Source organism: Gymnoscopelus microlampas (assembly GCF_963454915.1).
Source record: "Gymnoscopelus microlampas genome assembly, chromosome: 9".
In the NCBI taxonomy this organism is placed as follows: domain Eukaryota; kingdom Metazoa; phylum Chordata; class Actinopteri; order Myctophiformes; family Myctophidae; genus Gymnoscopelus; species Gymnoscopelus microlampas.
In genome coordinates, this window is record NC_139946.1 from 57,009,008 (window position 1) to 57,036,247 (window position 27,240).

The 27,240-nt window shown below is 39.2% G+C and overlaps 2 protein-coding genes across 4 annotated transcripts in view; one reads left to right on the forward strand and one right to left on the reverse strand.

Moving 5' to 3' along the window:
* Window positions 1-21,227, reverse strand: part of LOC311051682 (uncharacterized protein) — a gene marked incomplete at both ends in the record, with an annotated part of 25,288 nt that extends 4,061 nt beyond the window's left edge. The window contains 9 exons of the mRNA XM_084066265.1: window positions 698-1,024; window positions 4,393-4,692; window positions 5,280-5,354; window positions 7,837-7,919; window positions 11,433-11,463; window positions 12,356-12,471; window positions 17,231-17,376; window positions 18,348-18,553; window positions 21,170-21,227. Coding sequence (XP_083922391.1) covers window positions 698-1,024; window positions 4,393-4,692; window positions 5,280-5,354; window positions 7,837-7,919; window positions 11,433-11,463; window positions 12,356-12,471; window positions 17,231-17,376; window positions 18,348-18,553; window positions 21,170-21,227 — 1,342 coding nt within the window. The remainder of the gene's footprint in view (window positions 1-697; window positions 1,025-4,392; window positions 4,693-5,279; window positions 5,355-7,836; window positions 7,920-11,432; window positions 11,464-12,355; window positions 12,472-17,230; window positions 17,377-18,347; window positions 18,554-21,169) is intronic.
* The window catches only part of tmem259 (transmembrane protein 259), a 298,209-nt gene that overhangs the window by 114,852 nt on the left and 156,117 nt on the right, over window positions 1-27,240 (forward strand). The gene's annotated exons all lie outside the window — the stretch shown is intronic.

Genomic DNA, 27,240 nt, shown 5'->3' on the forward strand with positions numbered 1-27,240 from the left:
ACGTTCATTCCTGAATAAAAACACATGTTTAATACTTTTTAATAGGTACAACATTTTGAGGAGAAAATCTACCAAATAACATGTATTGATCATATGTGCTGTTGAAATAGAACCTCAGTAACAACAGAGCTACTCCATCAGAGTGTGTGTGTATGTGTAGATAGATAGATAGATAGATAGATAGATAGATAGATAGATAGATAGATAGATAGATAGATAGATAGATAGATAGATAGACTTTTATATCGTTGTTGTCAGGTAGAAACCTTGTAAGTCCAAAAGTCTTACTTTTTAAAGAGAAAAATAATCTGTGTTCCAATGGATCTAATATAGTTATTAGTCACAAGCTCTTATTGATACTTTTCATTGGTTCCATGTTTATAAAAAACAAAAACGTACTGAACCTCTTAAACTTTCATTTAAATGCTAAAATATAGCAGATAATGCATCACATTACGATCGGCCATTTTTGCTACTTTTGTGGGACACTGTAGTATGATGAAGTAATGCATACATTTTTGAGAAGAATGTTAAAATATGGACATTCATGTTTCTGCCTGACAACAACAATATAAACATTAACAAAAAATAACTATCAGACAATATAGGATCATTTCAAAGGTGACTGATCTAAAACTATTACAACAAAAACAATGTTTTTTATTTACACGATCATTTCTCAGAACAATGGTCTTACCAACAGTGAGTTGAACAATGGATTCTGTGTTGATTGCATCAATAACGCAGGTGTAGTTTCCTTCATCAGATAGTTTCACTCTGGTCAGGTTGAGGGACACGTTGCCTTTCTTCACTTCATCCTGGAAGAGAGAAGTTCTTCCCACATAGGAAGGATCCTTATTGTCATCAAGTTCAGCCCCGTTCCTCTGGTAGTAGACATGCTGATAACCTGGTCTGGTCCACTCTACGGTCAGGGCAGTGAGGTCAGTGGTGGGAGCAGTGGTGGGATCAACCTCACATGGTAGAACAGCATCCTCTCCAACTGTTGTTTTCACCAGACTATGTCCTGAAAAGAAAAGAAAAGAGGTAGGGGTAAAAGGCTGGAGGCTGGAATCCACCAATATACATTTTTTATCAGAGCTTTATTGATTACTTGATCCACTGTCACACTCCTACATCGGAATTGGAATGCAGACCTAGATTTCATCTACTGTATCCTCATCAAGGTAAGACTGCGCTCATGTGGTGAATTTTATAAATTAATAGCCTGACATTGGAGTTGGCATGAAAGTCCAATAGGGCAAACTGTGACCAAAGTTGCAAAAACTGCAAAACACGCCTAATAATTCAGCTCTAAACTGGAAATTAAAAAAGAAGTCGGTTGCATTTGCATCATGTCTATAATATGCATCCAAGATTGTTGACATATTTTTTCATTATTTTTGTGTTGTCAAATGTTGGGCACATATATATTTTATTTGAGGTTTGGTCCTATTGTAATTGAATTAACATGAAGAATAAGGCATTCTAATGACATACGCAAGCTTTGGTCATGTAAGACTAACTCCGAGCAGACGGGAGAAAGAGCGGCCCTCCCGCAAAATTCACCGACAATAAAAGAATGAAGAATGAATGATGAATCAGACTACTAAAGTGGGATGTTGCGTAAATTCGTTGCGTAAATATGGGCTTAAACATATCGGGCCCATAGTCTCATCCAGCTTTCAGCAATTCGCCCTGGCGAAGACGATCACTTAAATGAATCACCCTCACTAATTGTGAGTCATTCTACTGATTTAACACATTCACTCATCCTTCATTCTTGCATTATCAATAAAGTATGTTCATAACAAAACATCCTTCCATTAATCCTGTTCTCTTCTGAAGGAAAGATCGAAACATAAAAATATGTATTTGGGACGCAAATGAATCTCCCCTGGGACGCAGACGGGACAGAGATTGTTTGAGCCAACTGCTCATATCAATGTAACTGCTCATATCAATGTAACTGCTCATATCAATGTAACTGCTCATATTAATGTAACTGATCATATCAATGTAACTGCTCATATCAATGTAACTGCTCATATCAATGTCACTGCTCATATAAATGTAACTGCTCATATCAATGTAACTGCTCATATCAATGTAACTGCTCATATCAATGTAACTGCTCATATCAATGTAACTGCTCATATCAATGTCACTGCTCATATAAATGTAACTGCTCATATCAATGTAACTGCTCATATCAATGTCACTGCTCATATAAATGTAACTGCTCATATCAATGTCACTGCTCATATCAATGTCACTGCTCATATCAATGTAACTGCTCATATCAATGTAACTGCTCATATTAATGTAACTGCTCATATCAATGTCACTGCTCATATCAATGTCACTGCTCATATCAATGTCACTGCTCATATCAATGTCACTGCTCATATCAATGTCACTGCTCATATCAATGTCACTGCTCATATCAATGTCACTGCTCATATCAATGTCACTGCTCATATCAATGTCACTGCTCATATCAATGTCACTGCTCATATCAATGTAACTGCTCATATCAATGTCACTGCTCATATCAATGTCACTGCTCATATCAATGTCACTGCTCATATCAATGTCACTGCTCATATCAATGTAACTGCTCATATCAATGTCACTGCTCATATCAATGTCACTGCTCATATCAATGTAACTGCTCATATCAATGTCACTGCTCATATCAATGTCACTGCTCATATCAATGTAACTGCTCATAACAATGTAACTGCTCATATCAATGTCACTGCTCATATCAATGTAACTGCTCATATCAATGTCACTGCTCATATCAATGTAACTGCTCATATCAATGTCACTGCTCATATCAATGTAACTGCTCATATCAATGTCACTGCTCATATAAATGTAACTGCTCATATCAATGTCACTGCTCATATCAATGTAACTGCTCATATCAATGTAACTGCTCATATCAATGTAACTGCTCATATCAATGTCACTGCTCATATAAATGTAACTGCTCATATCAATGTCACTGCTCATATCAATGTCACTGCTCATATTAATGTAACTGCTCATATCAATGTAACTGCTCATATCAATGTAACTGATCATATCAATGTAACTGCTCATATCAATGTAACTGATCATATCAATGTAACTGCTCATATTAATGTCACTGCTCATATCAATGTAACTGCTCATATCAATGTCACTGCTCATATCAATGTCACTGCTCATATCAATGTCACTGCTCATATCAATGTAACTGCTCATATCAATGTAACTGCTCATATCAATGTAACTGCTCATATCAATGTAACTGCTCATATCAATGTCACTGCTCATATAAATGTAACTGCTCATATCAATGTAACTGCTCATATCAATGTCACTGCTCATATTAATGTAACTGCTCATATCAATGTAACTGCTCATATCAATGTAACTGCTCATATCAATGTAACTGCTCATATCAATGTAACTGATCATATCAATGTCACTGCTCATATAAATGTAACTGCTCATATCAATGTCACTGCTCATATAAATGTCACTGCTCATATCAATGTCACTGCTCATATCAATGTAACTGCTCATATCAATGTCACTGCTCATATCAATGTCACTGCTCATATCAATGTCACTGCTCATATCAATGTCACTGCTCATATCAATGTAACTGCTCATATCAATGTAACTGCTCATATCAATGTCACTGCTCATATCAATGTCACTGCTCATATTAATGTAACTGCTCATATTAATGTAACTGCTCATATTAATGTAACTGCTCATATCAATGTCACTGCTCATATCAATGTCACTGCTCATATCAATGTAACTGCTCATATCAATGTCACTGCTCATATCAATGTAACTGCTCATATCAATGTCACTGCTCATATCAATGTAACTGCTCATATCAATGTAACTGCTCATATCAATGTCACTGCTCATATCAATGTCACTGCTCATATTAATGTAACTGCTCATATTAATGTAACTGCTCATATTAATGTAACTGCTCATATCAATGTCACTGCTCATATCAATGTCACTGCTCATATCAATGTCACTGCTCATATCAATGTAACTGCTCATATCAATGTCACTGCTCATATCAATGTAACTGCTCATATCAATGTAACTGCTCATATCAATGTCACTGCTCATATTAATGTCACTGCTCATATCAATGTCACTGCTCATATCAATGTCACTGCTCATATCAATGTCACTGCTCATATCAGAGTTAAATGTGTATTTTGGGACGGTTCTGGAACGGGGGTTAATAAAGTTAGTCTGGAGCCCTGCTGTAGACTAGATATGTGTATTGAAAAATGTGGATATTATGATAAAAGTACAACACATAACTATAACATTTATTCTTCACAGTACACAATGCATACTTACTGATCACTTTAATGTTATAGTTCTTGCTCTGCACTCGGCCGTTTATCTCCACAGTATATATTCCACCGTCTGTTATGTTCACATTGTTGATGACCAACTCTCCAGTGTCTTTATTCAATGCAGTGCGGTCTCTATATGTCCCGTAGTAATCCACATCAGGACCAAAACCCTGATCCCATTCTGCTACCTTATTGCTGTCATGTTTCCAAAGGATTCCAGTGATGGGTTCAGTAACAGAATTAGTATCTGGAAGCAATTGAAGGATTCCTCCCAGTGGAATGTGTTTCACATCTTGTTGTTCTGTGTGAAGAAAATTATTTCAGTCAAGTTGAACAGTTAAAACATAGAGATAAATGTCCCAAAAGAACAACCTGTTTCAGTGAACATGACATTCAGTGTTATTGTCTTGCATGCTTTTGGCATATTTAGTCTTTTACACACAATAACACAAACAAACTATAATATGTAAACACACAATAACACAAACATACTGTAATCTGGGCATCTGGGCAGACAGTCACTGGACTAGACTACTGTACTTTAGTTCTGACAGTGAAATTGTTATTAAAAACTATTTTAATTAGAATATGTCTGATTGTCATGTTGCCATATTTGACTTTAATAGTTTAATACAGTTTAATAAAAGCATTAAGCTACATGAGGCCACATGAGGATAGTGGTTTTAGAACACTTAACCATGCTGCTGTTATAATATCATTTTAAACTAAACTAATGTCTTATTGTTAAACCAGAGATTCATTTCTTTCACATTATTAGAATGTCCATCATTTAAAATGACCTGTTCTCCTCTCTTTCTATGTAAATGTAATGTAAGAGAGATGTTGTTATGTCATTAACAGTAGGTTAGTTACAGTGTAATGATTTACCTCCAGAGATGCAGAGATGAGACACAACTAACAGCAGAAGGAGACGTGATGAATGAGAGTAGATCATCTTCACATCTAGAAACAGACAGACAGACAGACAGACAGACAGACAGACAGACACTTAGTTATACCATGATCATGGAGAATACTTGAATCTGATTGGCCAGAAGATGTGAAGCTGGATATAGTGACCTGATCACTGTTCTAAAATAATGAGAATAATAAATATGTTACTGTATCAACTAAACTATCCTTAAAAACAACTTTCAATGTTTTGGGGGAACATAAAATGAATGTATTATTTATCATTTATTATTTATTATGTGTGCGTGTGCGTGTGCGTGTGCGTGTGCGTGTGTGTGCGTGTGTGTGCGTGTGTGTGCGTGTGTGTGTGCGTGAATCACACTGATACTGTATTGACATACTTATAATGAAGTGAGCCTTTCTGACCATTAGAGGGCGGTGTAGGACTGGTTCATGTGCAACAAGAACCAGTAAGTGACAGAGTTCACATCAGGACACAGAGGGTGTATTAGTTCAGTTGTACAGAGTTCTAATAAACCACCTGCATTACAAATAAACTTCTTCTTCTGTCAAGTTATTACACTTATTCAATCCCAACAACAGCTACTAATCTAAACACATAGTATTCTTTATTATTTATTATGAGAGATAGAGAGAGCAGGATGTTGTGGTTAATGTTTAAATTGTACTACCTCTCTTTTTTCACTACACTAAATCTCTTTGACAAAATTAGCTGACCTTCTAGATCAGCTATTTTCACTTTATTTATTTTTTACAGTATGTAAATATCACTATAAATACTGTATATAACTTTGTTCACTACACAACATTATGCCCCTGGATGCAGTGTGAGCTTGTAGATCAGCTATTTTCACTTTTTTTTAATAGCATGTAAATATCACTATGAATACTATATGTCACTTTGTTCACTATACAACACTGGATACAGTGTGAGCTTGTAGATCAGTTATTTTCACTGTTTTTATAGCATGTAAATATCACTATGAATACTATATGTCACTTTGTTCACTACACAACACTGGATACAGTGTGAGCTTGTAGATCAGCTATTTTCACTAGATCTTAAATAGGCTAAAGCTTAAGTGGTTATTTCATCATTTCACTTTGAGAACCAGTCCTACACAGTCTGTGTCTGTGTGTGTGTGTGTGTGTGTGTGTGTGTGTGTGTGTGTGTGTGTGTGTGTGTGTGTGTGTGTGTGTGTGTGTGTGTGTGTGTGTGTGTGTGTGTGACACTGTTGATGTGACACTGTTGATGTGACACTGTTGATGTGACACTGTTGATGTGACACTGTTGATGTGACACTGTTGATGTGACACTGTTGATGTGACACTGTTGATGTGACACTGTTGATGTGACACTGTTGATGTGACACTGTTGCCTGAGGATAGCTGAGGGGGAGACGTCCCTCGTTTCTATAGACCATGTTTCTATGAAGTCAATGAAAGTTGCCACCCCGGGTGGCGGCACTTTCAATGTTTAATTCCAATATGGCCGCCGTGTGAATAAGGTCTATTATTCCACATCGTAACCAGCGACATCCGTTCTGTAGTTTGATGTTAGCACTTAGCACTCGTTAGCATGATCCGCATAACAAGTATTGCAAAACAGCGCCCAACTAATTGCTATCTTTGCCAACCAAAACACACATCAACACATCTGGAGCAAATAAATGAACGAGTGGAGCAACACGCATTCAGCAGTGTTTAGGCCACAAAGACACAAAAACACTCCATACTGAGTCACTGAATGAGAGACACGGCAGGGGAGGAGAAGAGAGACAGGGGAGGCCGAGGTAAAACGGTGTTTTACTGAGAGAGTATACTCCTTCATACAACAGTGTCAGGTGACTTATCCAACAGACTTTAGATGCTCAAGCACAGGGCACCACCCCTTATGGGGGGCACCAAACGTCAAAAAAAAAAAAGACAAAAAACGACGAATTCCATGTCCGCGCTGCACTACCCCCCCCCCCCTCCCCCGTTGACAAAACGGTGCCGGGGGCCACCAAACCGGGTCCAAACACCGGGCACCACGAAGGGGTTCATCCGCCCCTGCGGCACGGCAGAGGAGGAGAAGAGCGACAGGGGAGGCCGGGGCTGTTACGGCCTGAGATAATGGGTGCGTTCGGAAATTACACACCAGAGCACACTCGCCTATTAGTTTGTATTGGCCAGTGCGCTCAGTGCTGTATTTTCAAACGCACCCCACTGTGTGTTACAGAGAGAACACCATATACAACAGTGTTTTACCGAGAGATGATACTCCTCCATACAATGACGATCGGATCTGTGAATTTACCCGTGATGATCAAATGTCCCAATCAAACATCACGACCAGTCACACACACACACACACACACACACACACACACACACACACACACACACACACACACACACACACACACACACACACACACACACACACACACACACACACACACACACACACACACACACACACACACACACACACTACTGTTAACAAAAGACGATCTAAAGTGTAACTTACTCAGAGTTGTCATGATGTAAAAAGGTAAAGTTGAGCCAAGAGGTTGTAATCCAGTGACTGATCTGTTCACTTCTACCTTGTGTCTGATGAAGGCGGAGTGACAAACACGATCAAGTTAGGTCGGCTTGTTCTACAACACTTTGTTTGAGGCGCCTCCCCCCCGGGGCGGGGGAACTGTAAAGGGATGTGTTGTTTGTCAGATATATGCCGTGCCAAGCTGCGGGCCACAGGCCCGTTAGTACATGTCGGAAGTGGGTGCTCTGACACCTCGGAGAATGTTCTGGAGCCGCGAGCGCGAAGTCAGAAAAACGCACACATACACACACACACACACACACACACACACACACACAGGGATGTGTCCAGTGTTGCCAACTTAGTGACTTTGTTGCGAGATTTAGCTTCTTTCCAGACCCCCCCAAGCGACTTATTTAGTGAAAAGATCCCACATGCCAGACAGGAACATCAAAGCAGATGCATTTGTGGTTAGAAAGTTTCCAAAGAGCTCAACCCACATGGACTGTGTGTGTGTGTGTGTGTGTGTGTGTGTGTGTGTGTGTGTGTGTGTGTGTGTGTGTGTGTGTGTGTGTGTGTGTGTGTGTGTGTGTGTGTGTGTGTGTGTGTGTGTGTGTGTGTGTGTGTGTGTGTGTGTGTGTGTGAGTGGCTCAAGATGCGCCGGTGTGGTTTTCTCTACGTCTTCTGCAGAGACCATGTGACTCTGTGTTTGAAGTATTGAAGTAACACAGCCGGCTCACACATTAATTAGAAGGACAACATCAGTCACCAGAATCAAGGACGGGTGTTTAGCCATGAATCTATCACCATGGTTAAAATGGAGTTTGAAGTTACAATGGGTTTGTATGGGAAGGGGGCGTGTCTGGTAAAATTAATATCAAATATCTAAATACTAAATCAAGCAATTAAACTGTCTGTGGTGAAACACTAAAGCCTGAGTAAACATTAAAGTAACTCTGCATGTAAGCCTGCATGTTATCTGCTGTGGTAACACTTTACATGAACTGTGGAATATATGGCTTAGACATACAGCTTACAAGTCCTGAAGAAGACATTGAGCAGATGATACACAGCATTATACTTAAAGGACGACTTCACCACTTTTCAACCTATCTTCATATAATAGGTCCTCACTAATGCTCATGATAAAATTATACAATTTTTTTCTATTTGGTCTGTGTCTCATAGAAGGGCTGTGGACAGTCCAGAAACCTGTCTACCAGTGACATCATCGTTAGGCATGATTTTTTTTCTCCAAAAAGATTATTATTTTTTTATTCCGATTTTTATAAAGGCGAGAACAATGGGATCTATTATTGCATTGCAACTTTCCAGGAATACAAAGCCTGCATTTTCTATTAGCTTGTATTCCCCATCGATGATGTCACTGGTAGACGGGTTTCTGAACTGTCTACAGCCCTCCTCTAAGACACAGACTGATTAGAAAAAAAAATTACCATTTTATCATGAGCATTAGTGAGGACCTATTATATGAAGATATGTTGAAAAGTGGTGAAGTCGTCCTTTAACAGATGATAAACAGCATTATACTTAACAGATGATAAACAGCATTATACTTAACAGATGATGAACAGCATTATATTCAACAGATGATAAACAGCATTATATTTAACAGATGATAAACAGCATTATACTTAACAGATGATAAACAGCATTATACTTAACAGATGATAAACAGCATTACCTCCACATCATTATCAAAGAGCTTCATGTTGACTCAATCCTGATTTGCATAATCTGGATCAGCTGCTTGTTGACGTCTTGAAGATTCTGGGACTGAAATATGAGTTGAAAGTTAATTAGATGAATATGAAATGGTGTGTAAGAAAGTCACTGATGATTTTATTCTACAGAGCTTTCATAGAGTCTGTTATTTTCATTTTATTTCAACCTTGGCGTTAGACAGAAAAATGCCCTTACGGGGTTGTGAGGGGGGCCTACCGGCCAAAGGTTAAAGACCTGCGGCTAAAAACAACAGGTACAAATTCTCATTTGTACCTACAGTACTTCCATTCAATAATGGAAGCAGGAGGAGGTAGCTATTAGTAGCTTTTATTATCTGGATCTTGTGATCATGTCTATGTCTATGTTTATGTCTTGTGTATGCACACGTATATTTACTGTGTGTTGGAGTTTCCTATCATTATCTGCTGTAACATAAATTGCCCAGTTTGGGACATAATACACCTGAACTTGAACTATGTTCAGTCAGGTGTTTTCATCTCAGTTTGTTGTCAGGGTTTTGTTGTTCATTGAGTTACATTCTCGTTCTATCTTAATAAATCACACATATCTCTGTTTACTGAACATTTACTCAACAACCACTTGACCTCAAATTATGAATAACTTTAAATGTACTTACCATTTTATATTTAATGGTCATGAGATTGAGGGAGTTCTTCATAGTCACTTGTGTATCCTAAAGGTAAATAAATAAACCTATTTTCAGATATAAAGTTTTAAATTAATCTAGATTCATATTAGAAGAACTGAACTAGTTGTCAGAAGTTCCATAAACCAACATGATTGGTTGAAAGACTGACCGTGCTGCAGTGTATCGTACACATCATCAGGAGCTGCACTTTGATTGGTAATCTGGACTGCAGAGAATCCCTGATTGGTTCCCTGAGGCTGAACACGTCTGTAATTAAAAGATATACAGTATAATGAACATAAATGAAGTAGAAAACAAGATGTAATATATTCTTCTGTCATGTTGATGAATATATATATTTACTGTACGTACCTGACACAACATAGATCTGTAAATAAAATAAAAAAGGCCACATACAGTTAGTTATATATACATCTTTAATCCTTCATAATTGCTATGTCAAGTTATTGTCATAGCAATGCTCCGGACATTTGTGTCTACATTCAAAACACTTTTTGCTACAACTCCTACAACTGTCATATTCAAACTTTGTTAACCCTACCCATAATCCTAAAACCAAAATAGAGTAACAACGAAATCCACGATTTCGCGCGTGGGGGGTGGGGCATGCACACGTGCGTTGCCTGGGGGGCTAAGCCCCCAACCTAGTAGAGACCTAGCAACGTGTCTGACAGTACAGTTGACACGATGCCACACATCATCCCTGCAATGTCACATTATGCCTCTTACACAGACCTGGGTAGACAACCCATCCTGGCAGAGATACTCACTCAACTGTGTGCACATTTCAAATTGTTTTCTTTTAATTCTCACTAATTAATCTGTTATTATTCTTTAATTATGTTTTTTATTCCCCTCAGGCCGGGATTATATTATGTTTTCACTTCTACAGATTTTGTCCAAAACTCACATATTGGCAAATATCTGCCAATCAGAATACTTGTTACATTCCAAAATAACTTTCTGCCTAAGTCAAAAAGATAGGTTGATTTTTGAATGTAACAAGCATTCTGATAGGCTGAGGACAGAGGCAATAAGGCAGGGTGAAGCAGCAGTGTTAGGAGAGTAGAGAGTAGAGGTTATGCTATGAGACTAACAATATTCAGGTTGGCTACAATTGGCTTTCAAAGGGATCTATGCTCAGAGGAGTGCACTTTAGTCTTACCTCCACAGACACAGACCCAGGATCAGCAGAACTATGGAGACTCCACACAACATCACAGGATAGACATATGGAGAGAGAGAGGGAGAGAGAGAGGGGGGGCTGGTTGGTCCTTGTCTGTGGAGGCCGGAGAGAGAGAGAGAGAGAGAGAGAGAGAGAGAGAGAGAGAGAGAGAGAGAGAGAGAGAGAGAGAGAGAGAGAGAGAGAGAGAGAGAGAGAGAGAGAGAGAGAGAGAGAGAGAGAGAGAGAGAGAGAGAGAGAGAGAGAGAGAGAGAGAGAGAGAGAGAGAGAGAGAGAGAGAGAGAGAGAGACAGACAGACAGACAGACAGACAGACAGACAGACAGATTATCATGAATTAGTTGTTGTCTACATTTATCCTATCAGGCTGATATTCCTGCCCTTGTTTTGGATAAACTTAGACAGCGATGATTCCTGGGTGATATTATTATTATTATTGTCTCCGCCAGGCCGAAGGCATAAAACTTTGCACACACACTCCCTGGATGCCAGAGCAGAACCTCTGCCCCAAATCTTTCACATGGGCCTGTTATAACGCCACCAGGAGGCCAATTTGTGCATAGGCGGGGACCTGTGCACACCTTTTCTAGTTATTATTATTATTATTATGAATTAGTTTGACACAGCTTTATGTATTCATAAAGAGGGTCTTCAGGGCTGGGGAGAGGACATGTGTGAATGTAAATTAAACTGACATGAAATCTGAACCAAACAATGACAATGTAAGCATTTAGCATCCCTGTATAACCCTGCCTGTAATAACCTGCTATGAATCACACTTCATCTGTAAATCTAAATATAATGCTACTGGCTATTCAATTCAATTGAGTGTGATACCAGTATCTACAAAATCAGAGTAAATAACAAATGATGTTATTTGTTAGGTCATATAAAGTGTGTTTGTACCTCTCACATCCATCCTGCTCTCTGGTGACTCTCCACGGTCAGAGATGAGACACTTGTACATTCCTTCATCAGACTTAGAGACAGTGTGGATGGTCATCTGTCCTGTAGACTCAGTGCTGAGGAGGAATATATAATAATATTATAATGAGCATTAGTGAGGACCAATTATATGAAGATAAGGTTGAAAAAGGGTGAAGTGCTCCTTTAGGGACTGTGCGTTATTTATCCAGTACGGGGGCCTGGTGCTGAAGTGATTTTGTTTTCTTTTCTTTTCTTGGCCGTCCCCCTCAGCCTCCGAATATTTTTTTTGACCCCCCCTGAGGGACTGGAGGAAAATGCATGACCCCCCCCCCCCCACCATAAATCATATTTTTTATATTCACACCAACAGTAGGAGGAGAAAATAAAAAGAATGCTGATCTTTTCCGACGTTTATAATAAGCACATTTAATAGCACCCTATTAGACGTCGGGGTCCATTTGGTTCCATATGTGCCATCTTGGGGTTACAAATACACCCCAAATCAAAGAAAGAGTGCACTTTATATTTGAAATGTGAACGTTTATGTCGACGTACCGGTTGTACATGGAGAACATTCAAAAAACAGGAACAAGTTTCTATATCAGTGGGGCCCAATCTTTTTCATGTCAAGGACTGCTGCTCAGTGCTCTGATCCGGTCTAGAACCCCGCCTACTGTATCCGGCCACTTAAACACACATACGTGGATTCACTGTTTCTGTATCCGGGGGGGGGGTCCAATTAAGGGCACGGCTGTTATGGGGGGCGTGCCACCTGTTTATCGCGCGGGAGGAAGACAGCAGCTGTTGTGTTTACTTCTTGTTTCAATGTATTGTTTAAGGAGGTTGGACATAAAAGTCGTGATGCCGAAGTGGGGAAAGTATAAAAAGTTATACAGGAAGGAATGGGAGTCAGATCCAGTGCTAAAGGCGTGGATCGCCCCTGTCCCCGATGATGATGCCAAAGCTCGGTGTAAATATTGCAATACTCTTATAAGAGCACAGTATAATGACTTGAAAGAGCATGGCCAGACAAAGAAGCACCAGTCCCGTTGTGTGCCCAGTGTCAAATCCTTCACTGTACCAGTCAACGCTGGTCCATCAGGCACCATTAAAGATGACCAGAAACGCAGAGAGCTAAGGATTGCAACCTATGTTGCATGTCACACATCTATTAATGCTGTGGATGAGCTGTCAGATATCTGGCAGGATGAAACAGGAGCATTGAAAATGCACAGGACGAAATGTACAGCAGTAATCAAGTCTGTCCTGGCATCACACTTCAGAGAAGAGTTAAGGGAGGACATAGGTGAGTCTCCATACTCTCTCTATCTGGATGAAACCACAGACGTATCCGTGACTAAACTCCTGTGTATATGTGTAAAGTTCCGATCGCTGAAACACGGCAAGTTTATCAGCACATATCTGGGGCTGTTGAGATTGTCGAAGAATCACTCCGTGTTCACTTTACTTAAACAAAAGCAGCCCAAACTACAGCTTATTCGTTGTGTATGCCACTCATTGGATATTATTGCCAACAAAGCTATGCAACAACTGCCAAGCAACCTTGAAGATAAGAGAAAAATATAACTGGTTTGCTCATTCAGCAAAGCGCCAGAGTGACTACAAGAATGTCTATGAGACTCTAAATGATGGAGAGGGTCCACTGAAACTGATTTCACCCAGCTCGACACGCTGGTTAGTGATTTCAGACTGTATTGACCGCATTGTAGCTCAAGAAGACGCACTGAAGCTGCACTTCAGTTTGGTATCCAACGCAGAACACTGCTATGCAGCCAGGCTACTAAATGAAATGTACAATGACAAGACAAATATTCTTTACATGCACTTTCTCCGGCCTGTGTTGATAGAAATAAAAAACGTGAACAAATACTTCCAGTTGGAAACGGGAGACTCACTGGGTGTGTTTCGGGATCTTGAGACACTGTACATGTCTACGTTGAGGAGAGTAATAAAGCCCAGTGTTTTGCGCATGAACAATCACAAACGTCTCCTCAAACTAGATCTAAAATCGTCCAGCGTCTACCTCTCGCCCCATGATGCAGACCTGGGTACAACATTCCAACAGATGATGGAAAAAAGCAAACTGGCCCCTGATGTGAAGGACAGAATCTTTACGCGCTGTTTTGATTTCCTAAAGGAGACACTGGTGCAGTATCAAATGCGCCTACCTGCATCAATGGAAATGCTGCGAAAACTTGAGTTGTTTTGCCCCAAAACTGTGATGTCCACCATAGACAGGCCAAAAGTTAATGACTTGCCCACAGAGTTCTTTTCATGTCCTATCGACACATTAGAGTGCCAGTGGAGAAGCGTGGCATCAGCAGGCTTCTCAAGTGATCAAGCAGTTGACGCGTTTTGGCTGGAAATTGAAGCGTTCAAAGACGCAGGAGAAAACCAGTGTTTCAAAGACTTAGCACTGGGTGTCATCAAATTGCTGACTCTGCCCATATCTAATGCTCATGTTGAGAGAGCATTTTCCCAGGTGGCACTGCTAAAGGATGACACAAGAAATCGCATGGGACTACAGCTCCTAACCAGCCTCATGCATGTACGCTCTGGGCTGAGTAGGAATGGACTGACGTCCGCTACTTTCAAACCTCCCCGGCGGCTGTTGGGGAGATTTGATTCATCCATGTATTAGCCAGCTGACCTGGCTTGCAGTGACTGTATATAGTTCGTTTAAAAAAACAAAAAACAACAACAAAAAACACTTCAATTTAAAAGACATTGATTCTGCATAAAGGTAAGATTTATCTACATCAATTTTGATGGGAGAGATCAAAGCTAAAAACGTGTGGCGAATGCATTCAAATAGCCTAGTGAAATTGGAAGATCTACAAGCAGGGGTGTGAGCTTGCCTTGTAGATCTGCTCATGGCTTTAATAGCTACACTAATGATGCCCAAATAACTAATACTCCAGGCACATACATACTGTACATATTGGTCAAATAGAGATGGTAAAATCAGGCACAAATAACAATGTATAATTAAATAAATAACCAAATTAAAACCGAAAAGAAAGTAGCCTGCCAAAAAACAAATTAGACCAAAAAAAATAATACTTTATTAATTACTATATTAATTACTATAATGAATAAACAAATTAGACCCGAAAAATGAATGAATACTTTATTAATAACTATATTAATTACTATAATGAATTAATACTCTATTAACTAATACTCCAGGCACGTGCATGTGGGCGGGATTTTATTCCATTGGGCTGCTTTTAAGTTGTGCTTGGGCTGGAAACCGTCATTCCGATCTGGCAACCCTGCATGTATTCCCTCACATCACGGACACAGAGAGTACGTGGTCCACCTTCCACTTGATTGTTTTAGTGAATGGAGATCGGCCGATGTTGGCCTTAAAACGCAATATCGGTATCAAAATAATATATTGGTTTTAGCTAATATTTTATTTAATAGTAATTATGTTGATTTCATTTTTTTAAAGCCTGAAAAAGCCTGTGATGATGAAGGCTGCAGAGTCTATCAGTGTTTTCTGGGGAAGCTTTCAAAAGGGTCAACAAGTTGGAACATTTTTTATATAAAAATACTACATTCAAGCTGTTTATGTTGGGATGTGGGCCAACATTTCAATAACGTTGTATCCCTAGTTTTGGAATAATTCCAAAGCTAGGGACTTTTCAAAATGCTTCTTACTGTGAGGTGAACAGAGTGAAGAGCTTACAGAACTAGATCACCTCTATGAAATATCTGACTGGCTGAAATGGACCTCTGGGACCCCTAGTGGGTCCTCAGAGTTACTACAGGAGGTAGTACATGTTTCTGTGATGGGAAAATGTTTCGTTTTTTGCCAAAATGTAAATGTCTGAAAACACACAACAACATGAATCCAACATATTAGCAAAAATAATGTGCCAATAAGATGAAATTATTATAATTATTAAAAATAACAATAATAATTTACTCAACACTGATGATAGTGCTGCTGTCAAATGAATCTATGAACCAATAAAAGCTTCAGCATCACTTCCAGACAAACAATAATATTAAAAGGTTTGCTGGCTACAAGCCTTATTCCTATATTAAAATTGACTAATGGCAGGGCCGGTCGGTAGGCGGACCTCTGACATCACTCTGAATCAACCATGGTGGAGATAAGTATAACTAGATTGACACTTGTACACACATGTGGGAAAATGTATTGATTGAATAGTTTATTTATAAGTTTGCAGAGAAAAAGTACATGGAAGTGCAGTTTACAAGCTCAACAAGCTGTAATTTTAGATTTGAACCACTTTAGAGTACCGGTGGAGTCTCTGGTTTGTAGATCATGCTATTTTTGAAAAATCGTGAACATTTTTGCAAATCTTATATATATATATATATATATATATATATATATACATATACATATATATATATATATATATATATATATATATATACATATACATATACATATACATATATATATATATATATATATATATATATATATATATATATACATATATATATATATATATATATATATATATATATATATATATATATATATATATATATTGTTTTTACTCAAATCTTTGCTTCTGAGGGTCCATGGAACACAATATTTTCAGATGGGGGTCCGCGGTCAAATACATATAATTTTGGTGGTCCTTGACATGAAAACATTTGAGAACCACTGATATAGAAACAGGTTTTTTCTGAAAACCGATTTAAAAGACATTTGTAGAGTCAGCCTCAGGTCTTAAAGGGTTAAAGTGTAGAATAATTTAACCTTTTACTAGAATGTGATGAAATATTGATTGTAAATAACAATGAGATGAGTTGATATGAAATAAAACATGAAACATTATGTACCTGTTCTTATTACCAGGTGGAATTTTAGGTCTGTGGAATCTGCAAACAAACTCCATAATGCTTCTCTTAAACCTGATGAAGATGATGAAGATGATGGAGGGGCTGGTGATGATGCTGATGATGCTTGCCAGCTCTCCCTCTAGAGACTAGAATAAAAGATGAAGAGGAGGAAGAAGAGAGAGAGTGAAATAGGAAGAAGAGATTCAGTTCAGATTGACTCCATACTCTATTGTTACAGTACTCAATAATCAATAGCGTTTATAGATTAGTGATTTACCACTTAATATGATACACAAGAACATATGTTCCTGAATGAAAATACATGTTTTCAAACTTTTCACGTTTAAATAAAGAAAATATTTTATTTCTACAAAAATTAGGTGAGAAATGAGAGCCATTGTTGGCTTGCGCCTGGAAACTACAATTGTTCATTTGTTTATCGCTGTTAATAACTTATCATTGTTGCATCAACTGCAACACTTCAATATGAGCTGGCAGTTATAGTTACATCATAGAAGCATACATGATGTGTTAACATTATGTAAATAATAAATGTTTTACAGTTTGTGATGCATGCATGCTGCAATACTGCAGTATACTATGTCTGTCACTTTTCCTCAGAATACATTTGAATGAATCCAGAGTTAAAGCAAAGTTTTATGTAAACACCGCCATAGTTCTGTCTTTTCAAAATCACAAGCAGATGAGATGATGAGCAGAACATGAATAAGAACAGCAGAACAGCAGCAAGTAGCTTCTTTAAGTGCTTTTGGGAGCAGGACCAGGGAGCAAGGTCTGCAACATCACAGCTTCATGGTTGCACTGGAGTTGCTCTGGTAAATGTGTGATAAACACCTAACTTATACATTGAAACCTGTATTTGAGTTTAATGAAGTCAAGTTAACACATTATGATTGTATTTTGTATTGCAAATGCATGCTCTTTATTATTAACTCGAGTTAAAATAGCATATTATCTACAACGCATCACAATCGGCTATTTTTGCTACTTTTGTGAGACACTGTAGTATGATGAAGTAATGCATAGCCTACTTTTTTTTTATTATTAACTTTGGTTACCCACAATTATAATTTCTCAGAACAATGGTCTTACCAACAGTGAGGTGAACAGTGGATTCTGTGTTGAATTCAGGGACTTTGCAGGTGTAGATTCCATCATCAGATGGTGTCACTCTGGTCAGGTTTAGGGACACGTTGCCTTTCTTCACTTCATCCTGGAAGAGAGAAGTTCTTCCCACGTAGGAAGGATCCTTAGCGCCAACAAGTTCACCCCCGTTCCTCTGGTAGTAGACATGTTGATCACCTGATAGGCATTATGGTCAGGTCAGCCAGGTTGATGGTGGGATCAGTGGTGGGATCCTCACATGGTAGAACAACATCCTCTCCAACTGTTTTCACTACCACACTATGTCCTGGTGAGAAAAGAAAAGAAAAGAAAAGAAAAGAAAAGAAAAGAAAAGAAAAGAAAAGAAAAGAAAAGAAAAGAAAAGAAAAGAAAAGAAAAGAAAAGAAAAGAAAAGAAAAGAAAAGAAAAGAAAAGAAAAGAAAAATCTTTATTGGTACCTTAAGGGACATACTGGTGTCACAGCACAACAGCAATAAGAATGAAACAGATGTTCAGGTTAGACAAGAACCAAAGCAAGATAAAATAGTTGTTCTGCCAATTTTGGTTCATGATTCTGGGTGATTAAATTACATTTTTGTTTAACTCGGTTCCATTGTGAAAATAGCCTCGCAATTTATGCCTCTAATATTTGCCAATTTGGCCAATTTGGCCAATGTTACATTTTGATTTTAGAGGTATTAAGGAGGTCCTAAAAGTCCTTAAATTGTCACTTTAGAAATGTGCAAATACCCTGTATACCAGTGATGCGCGGGTCAGGTTTTTTTTATTACCTGCCCCGCCCGCCCGGCCACGGAGCCCAACCCGCCCCAACGCATCCCGCAAAATATCTATCTATATCTCGTGGAGCCTCAAGTCAGCTTCAGACGGAGCGCCTCCATCGGAGATAACGAGTGCACCTTCTTCAATCATACTGTGACATAAATACCACAATGTGAGAATACTCTGTTACAAGTAATAGTCTGTCATTCAAAATTTACTTGAGTAAAAGTACAAAAGTATGGCATAACAATGTACTTAAAATACCAAAAGTACCAGTTCTGTGGCTGTAACTACCTATATAAATACCTCGGGTTCTGGTTGGACAAACATCTAAATTTTAAATTCCAAATTGATGCCTTGAGTAAGAAGCTGAAATTTACTCTAAGTTTTTTCTACAGACTGAAGGCTTGTTTTGCCTGCACCGCTCGTAAAAAAATGGTCACTGGTCTGTTTTTGTCCCAGCTGGATTATGGTGACAATATTTACAGGTTTGCTTGTGCCTCCACATTGGCCAAGCTGGATCCCCTGTACCATGCTGCACTGAGATTCATAACGAATTCTCCTTTTAGAACTCACCATTGCACGTTGTATGCTGCAGTTGATTGGTCCTCTTTGACTACGCGCAGGTTGCAACATTGGTATAATTTCATTTATAAAGCTATTCTTGGTGAGCTCCCCTACTACATTACCTCCCTGGTTACGCTGTGAAGTACCCTCATTTTCATCTGAGGGGGGTAAAAATGTCTTTCTTTCTTTGGCCCTTGGTCGTGGAATGATCTCCAGACTAAACTCAAACTGGCTCTAATTCCCTTGAGAAGCTTCAAAAGAATCACCTTAGTTTTATTCACAAACAACTGCACCTGTCCGGAGGTTTACTAGCCTAGCGGTAGGTTCTTGGTTATTTGTATTGGTTGTACACTGTGTGTATTACTATTTATTGTTTGATTATTGGCTTTTTTTCTATTGTGTAAAGTGTATCAATTGGAGTTAGCTTATGTATTTGTGATGTATCTTGGATGACTATTTTGTTGTTTGTTTTTGTATTTGTATGTTAAGCTTAGACTGTGTAATTTTAACGCTGCATCTTGGCCAGTTCCCACTTGAAAAAGAGACTGTGTCTCAATGTGTTTTTACTGGTTAAATAAAGGTAAAAAAAAACTGAGTTATACAAGGCAGAAATCCCCATGATAGTCTATTTATGGAATGTCACTCCATTGACTTCAAGGTAATTTGGGTCACCAGGGGCCAAATGAATACTTTGCCCAAGAGTTTTACATGGGATCATCTAAATCTGTATTTTAGATGTCCTAAGGACACCAAATATACAGATAAGTAGAAAATAAAATAAAATAAAATAAGGGGGGTGCGTGTGGACCCCTTTGAGCATTAAACAGTTTTCTGTAATGGTGGCCCCTAATTTGCATATTTAGGAGTAGGCTTAGAACTAATTACATTAAAAATGCCTTAAACACATTGTGTGACCCTTAGAACATAGATATAGACACTTTATGCGTCACTTTTGCTTGCCTTGCTATAGAGTTATTGAAGAAATAGGGCAACATCGGCAGCCATTTTGTTATGCAAATTAGAAGGTTAAAAACAAAGATACATTAAGCACCCTTGAATTATGTGAAAAAAAAGTCCCCAACTTTTACCCCCAAATACCTCAAAACTTCTAATAGAAGGCCCTTACAGAAATCCCACCTGGAATGGAAATAGAAAATACCCTTTTGAACTAAACATACAGAGACAAATGCACACAAATGTCCATACAATCTTGACCTGAGGAATTCATTACAATTGTTATTATTAAGATTCAAGTACATCTTGACTCTATTTCAGGACAGAAACTGCAGAAAATGAGCAGATTTTTTTTTCAAATCACATCTATATTTCACTTTTTACTAAATACTTTTGGACCCTAATGGTGTCTAGTTAAGATGTATTCTTGTTGTCCAGGTCAACACAATCTAACAATTAACATGCAATGTAAATGTACACCATAATCTGTAGGTTAATTACAGTATCATTTACCTGCAGTGATGCAGAGCAACAGAACTGATATCTGAAGAAGACGTGAGTGGAACGCCATCTTCACATGTGAAAACAAAAGGAAAGAAAGCAAGTTAATTAGTTATACCATGATCATGGAAAATACTTGATTCTGATTGGCCAGAAGATGTTAAGCTTGGATATAGTGACCTGATCACTGTTCTAAAATAATGAGAATAATAACTATGTTACTGTATCAACTAAACTATCCTTAAAACAACTTACTTTCAATGTTTTGGGTGAACATAAAAAATATGTGTGTGTGTGTGTGTGTGTGTGTGTGTGTGTGTGTGTGTGTGTGTGTGTGTGTGTGTGTGTGTGTGTGTGTGTGTGTGTGTGTGTGTGTGTGTGTGTGTGTGTGTGTGTGTGTGTGTGTGTGTTCATGTCCTCTCTGCAGACTGATACTGTATTGACATAATTGTAATGAAGTGAGCCTCTCTGACCATTAGAGGGCAGTGTAGGACTGGTTCATGTGTTTCAGCTACAATCAGGTCACATCAGGACACAGAGGGTGTGTTCAGGTTCATAGTTCAAAAACTGAATTATTCTGTCAAGTTATTACACTTATTAAATCCCTTACAACAACAACAACAACAACAGCTACTGATGTAAACACATTATTACATTACAGTCATTTAGCAGACACTTTTATCCAAAGTGACTTACAATAAGTGCATTCAACATAGGTAGGGAACTAAACTACTAATCACCAGAAGTCTTAAGTACATTTCCTGCAAAAACAAGCAACCAAGAGTATACCTAGCGCTAAGGTAAAAGTGACATATATCAGCTACCTACTTTCTTAAACAGATGAGACAAAATAGCTAAATCAAATGAGCACGAGCTAATACAAAAAGTGTATCGACTAAACAAGATCCAATAAAACATTACAACAGTAAAACAAGAGTTTGTACAACTAGTTAACAACAAGTAAGCCAGACAAAGAGGAAGGGTGGTGTTTCCTGAAGAGGTGGGTTTTCAGCCTGTGGTGAAAGATGGGCAGTGACTGTCCTGACATCAGTGGGAAGTTCATTCCACCACTGTGGGGCCAGAACAGAAAAAAGTCGTGACCGTGTCGATCGACCAGAAGGACCCTTAAGTGACGAGGCAATCAGTCGCCCCGAGGTGGCAGACCGAAGTGGTCAGGCAGGGGTGTAGGCATCAACCATAGCCCGGAGGTAGGAAGGAGCTGTTCCTTTCACTGCCCTATAGGCTAGCACCAGGGTTTTAAACTGGATCCGAGCTGCTACGGGGAGCCAGTGTAGAGAACAGAGAAGGATAGTTGTGTGGGAGAACTTGGGGCGGTTGAACACCAGACGAGCCGCAGCTTTCTGAACAAGCTCCAGAGGTCTGATGGCAGATGCCGGAGCACCAGCAAGGAGGGAGTTGCAGTAGTCCAGGCGGGAGATGACAAGAGCCTGGATGAGCACCTGGGCTGCCTTCTCCGTGAGGAAGGGGCGAATTCTCCTGATGTTGTAGAGGAGGAATCTGCAGGACCGTGTCACTGATGCCATGTTAGCCGAGAACGACAGTTGATCGTCCAGGGTCACACCCAGATTCCGAGTTGACGTCACCACAGCATTATCAATGGTGATGGCCACATCTTATTCTTTATTCATAACTTATGAATCATAAGGAGGTTGTGTTTAGACAAAACAATAAGCAGCTTTACATTTTGTTAACCTCTAAGCACGCACACGCACACGCACACACACACACACACACACACACACACACACGATCTGAATCCTTCATGAGAGAAATGTAGTTTCTTATAAACATAAGAAGTCAACAGCTTCATTCCTCTCAGAGTGTTATTGAACACCTTTATTTAAAACTAGAGCAAACATAACTGATCTACAAGCTGTGATGTGATGCAACGCACTGTGACCTTAAATAAAAGCTAATAAACATATACATCATTAATAATAGCCAAGTTTTTGCCTCCAATTAGATAGCAATAAGGCAGAATCGCAAGTCAATGCTCTTGTGAGCTTGTAGATCAGCTATTTTAACAGTATATAAATATCAGTAACTATGAATGAACAGCTCAGAGTATCTTCAAACCGTACTGCTGAGCTTCATGAACAGAGCAACAAGATACACAATAAGATAAATAACATGATTAAAAGTGACACAAGACATTTACTGGATGACAACATAGAGAAAACATAAACAAACAGACAGACCTCTGGAAGGTATTTACTACAGTAAGAACCCTAAACCCAGATCTACAAACATCAACATTAATTGATGGCACACTCATTACAGATCAGCTGGATGTGGAACCAAAGCTGGATGTGGAACCAAATGGACCCTAACGGGTCCATTTGGTTCCATTTGTAAACTCTCAGAGTTAAATTAACATTGATTTTACAATATAAATTGGGGTCCCAGAGATAGAAATGCCATTAAATGGGGGTCCGTAGCCTTAATGCATGTCAAACTGGGGGTCCTTGAAATTAAAATGTTTGAGAATCACCACTAGAGCTGTAAAAATCGTCTCTTATGGGGGTCCCTGGCATATCTTTTCAAATGGGGGTCCGCGGGCGAATAAGTGTCAATTTGGGGGTCCTTGACATGAAAAGGTTTGAGAACCACTGGTGTAGAGCACATCCAAGCTTTCTATGAAAACCTATGTGTACGCAAATGTGATTTCAAACTCACCATGGTGACAACTGATGATGTGTTTAAAAACTGAGCTTCCTACAACACAATAATATCTCCAATCCATCATCACCCACATAATAAACCTCTCTATCAGACAGGAGCATGTTCAGCAAGAGTTCAAATTAGAGAGTATTTCTGTATAGAAAAGGAAGCATTAGACCCCGACAACTACCATCCTGTTTCTATTCTATGTTCTATCTCCATGGTTACAGAGAGGTTAGTATAGGAACAGCTCCAGAACCAGAAGTATTTTGCTGAAAACAAATTACGTTTATAATACGAATTCCAATCTGTCTTCAGAACATCCCACTCCTCTGACACCTGTCTACTTTATTTACAGGTGATTATTGATAAGTGTTGGAGTTTAAAAACACTCATTATAAATCACTCAACGGTCCTGTACCACCTGTTTATAAATGTCACATGATGCAGGACGTTGTGTTATTGAAAACGAGCGCTTCTAAACTCTGACATTTAGAAACATTATCACCTTCACAGAATGTATTGACATAAAGTATCTCATAACATGTCTCTATGGTGGATTTTATCAAACAAACACTTCAGATACAAAGAGGATAATTCAAGCTTTCTGTACAGCTGTAATGTTGGTGAGTTTAACGTTGTTTAATACATTCAGACTTTTCTGTTTGGATGTTTGGGCTGTTAAGGGTTGGTCTTGCAACTCTAGAATCCAGATATTAAGAGTTGCTTGTGGTTAGATAGGAGAGATCTATGGCTGTGTATTTGGAACACATGAAATATATGTAATATCACAGACATTCTAGAGCTACATTCATGCTTGCATGTGTGAACGTAAGCTTTGGTTAAATCTCTCAAATCCTGGGTATTTTATGAACACGTTATCTCACTAATCAGTCATAAATACAGGCTGTATGTCACTTACTGTACTGTAGAGCTGTGGTTCTCAAACTTTTTCATGTCAAGGACCCCCAAAATTGACACTTACTACCCCGCGGACCCCCATTTGAAAAGATAAGCCAGGGACCCCAATAAGAGAAGGTTTTCACGGCTCTCTAGCAGTGATTCTCAACCATTTTCATTTCAAGGACCCCCAGTTTGACATGCATTAGGGCTACGGACCCTCATTTAATGGCATTTATATCTCTGGGACCCCAATTCATATTGTAAAATCAATGTTAATTTAACTCTGAGAGTGTACAAATGGAACCAAATGGACCCGTTAGGGTCCATTTGGTTCCATTTGTACACTCTCAGAGTTACAGACCCATAAGGGTCCATTTAGTTCCTACCCATCATTTAGCTGGGGACCCCCTGGAACGTACCCCTGGGGGTCCCCGGACCCCACTTTGAGAACCAATGCTGTAGAGCAGTGGTTCTCAACCTTTTCAGGCCTAGACCCCCCAAAAGAATCATATTTGAACTGGCTGGGGACCCCCACAATAATTATATTTGAACTGGGGACCCCCCCACTCTGACAAGAACTTGGAATGTAAGAGTTGATGCATTTAGTTTGACTGATAAATACTGTGAAAATAGCAGATCTAGAAGCTTGTAGATCTGCTATTTTCACAATATTTGTCTCGTTCTCATATTATTTGACAATGTGTCCAATGATTAACCTGTTAGTTTGTTTATTACTTGTGATGCAGTAATGCTCTTTTTTTAGGGGTTAAAATGGTCTTAAAAGTCCTTAAACTGTCACTGTACTGTCTCTGAGGAAAAGACAACCTCTGCTGTAGGGAGAGAGTCTGTCTGTCTGTCTGTCTGTCTGTCTGTCTGTCTGTCTGTCTGTGATACAGTACAGGAAATGAATACAGTATTCTTCCTTTTGCAAACGTTCTGTTCAACATAAATTACGTTCTAATAAATGACCATATTTCCAACAATACGTTAAAACACACACACACACACACACACACACACACACACACACACACACACACACACACACCCTTCTGGTCCACAGCGTTAGAACTTTAAAAACTCCAAAATCGGCAATCGAAAACCGATGGGCGAAAGTGTCAGTTTTCAATATGTTTTGGTCATTATCTCTGGAACAGAAGGTCTGATCTGATCAGTTCAAAGCTTGTTGGATGCCTGACTTTGAGGACATTAAGCACACATTGTTGACACATTTTCAGGTTGTTTGGGGTTTCTAGGGGAGAAGAGATCTTAGTTGGGCAGGAGACCGTCTTTCTCCTCCTCACAACCGCTACGACAGCCTTTCGTCTTTAGTGTAAAAATAAAACATACACTTTCTCTATTTACCAAAACAAATGGAGTTGAAAGCTCTACTCCACTCTTAGTGGGAACACTCTGATTCCCCCCCCCCCCCCCCCATCACGTCTAAAATACACCTTTTTAGACACACACACACACACACACACACGTACACACACACACACACACAATTCACAATTCTCCACTACTGTTAACAAAGGATGATAAAGTGTAACTTACTCATAGTTGTCAAAGTAAAGTTGAGCCAAAAGGTTGTAATCCAGTGACTGATCTGTTCACTTCTTGTGTCTGATGTAGACATAGCAAAAATACAAAATAAAAGCAATATAAGGGTCAGACCATAGAGTTATAATATAAGGGTCAGACCATAGAGTTATAATATAAGGGTCAGACCATAGAGTTATAATATAAGGGTCAGACCATAGAGTTATAATATAAGGGTCAGACCATAGAGTTATAATATAAGGGTCAGACCATAGAGTTATAATATAAGGGTCAGACCATAGAGTTATAATATAAGGGTCAGACCATAGAGTTATAATATAAGGGTCAGACCGCGTCAAGAACGAATTTCAAGGCAAATAAAAACCGTCTGGGCTGCCTGCTGCCAAAGTGCCAAAAGAGTCGCTCTCCACCTAGTAGCCTCGGTCCCAGCCTCACTCAACACACACACACACACACACACACACACACACACACACACACACACACACACACACACACACACACACACACACACACACACACACACACACACACACACACACACACACACACACACACACACACACACACACACACACACACACACACACACACACACACACACACACACACACACACACACACACACACACACACACACACACACACACACACACACTCTTTCGTGGTTGGATTCCCCCACGTCGGAACTCCTCCCACTACTACATCGCCGTCACCATAGACATATAAAGGTAGACGCCTCCTTCGGGGCTCTGAGGCGTCTCTATCTCGGGCGCGCACCAGCTTCCGCCCTTAGTCCAAGGAAGATTCCTTGGACTAAGGGCGGAAGTGATACAAGTATTGCGATACAGGTTGCTACAATGAACTGCAGAGGCCAATGAGGTATCTAGGTTTCTATATCTGTGGCCGTCACCCTACGGGGGGGGGGGGGGTTA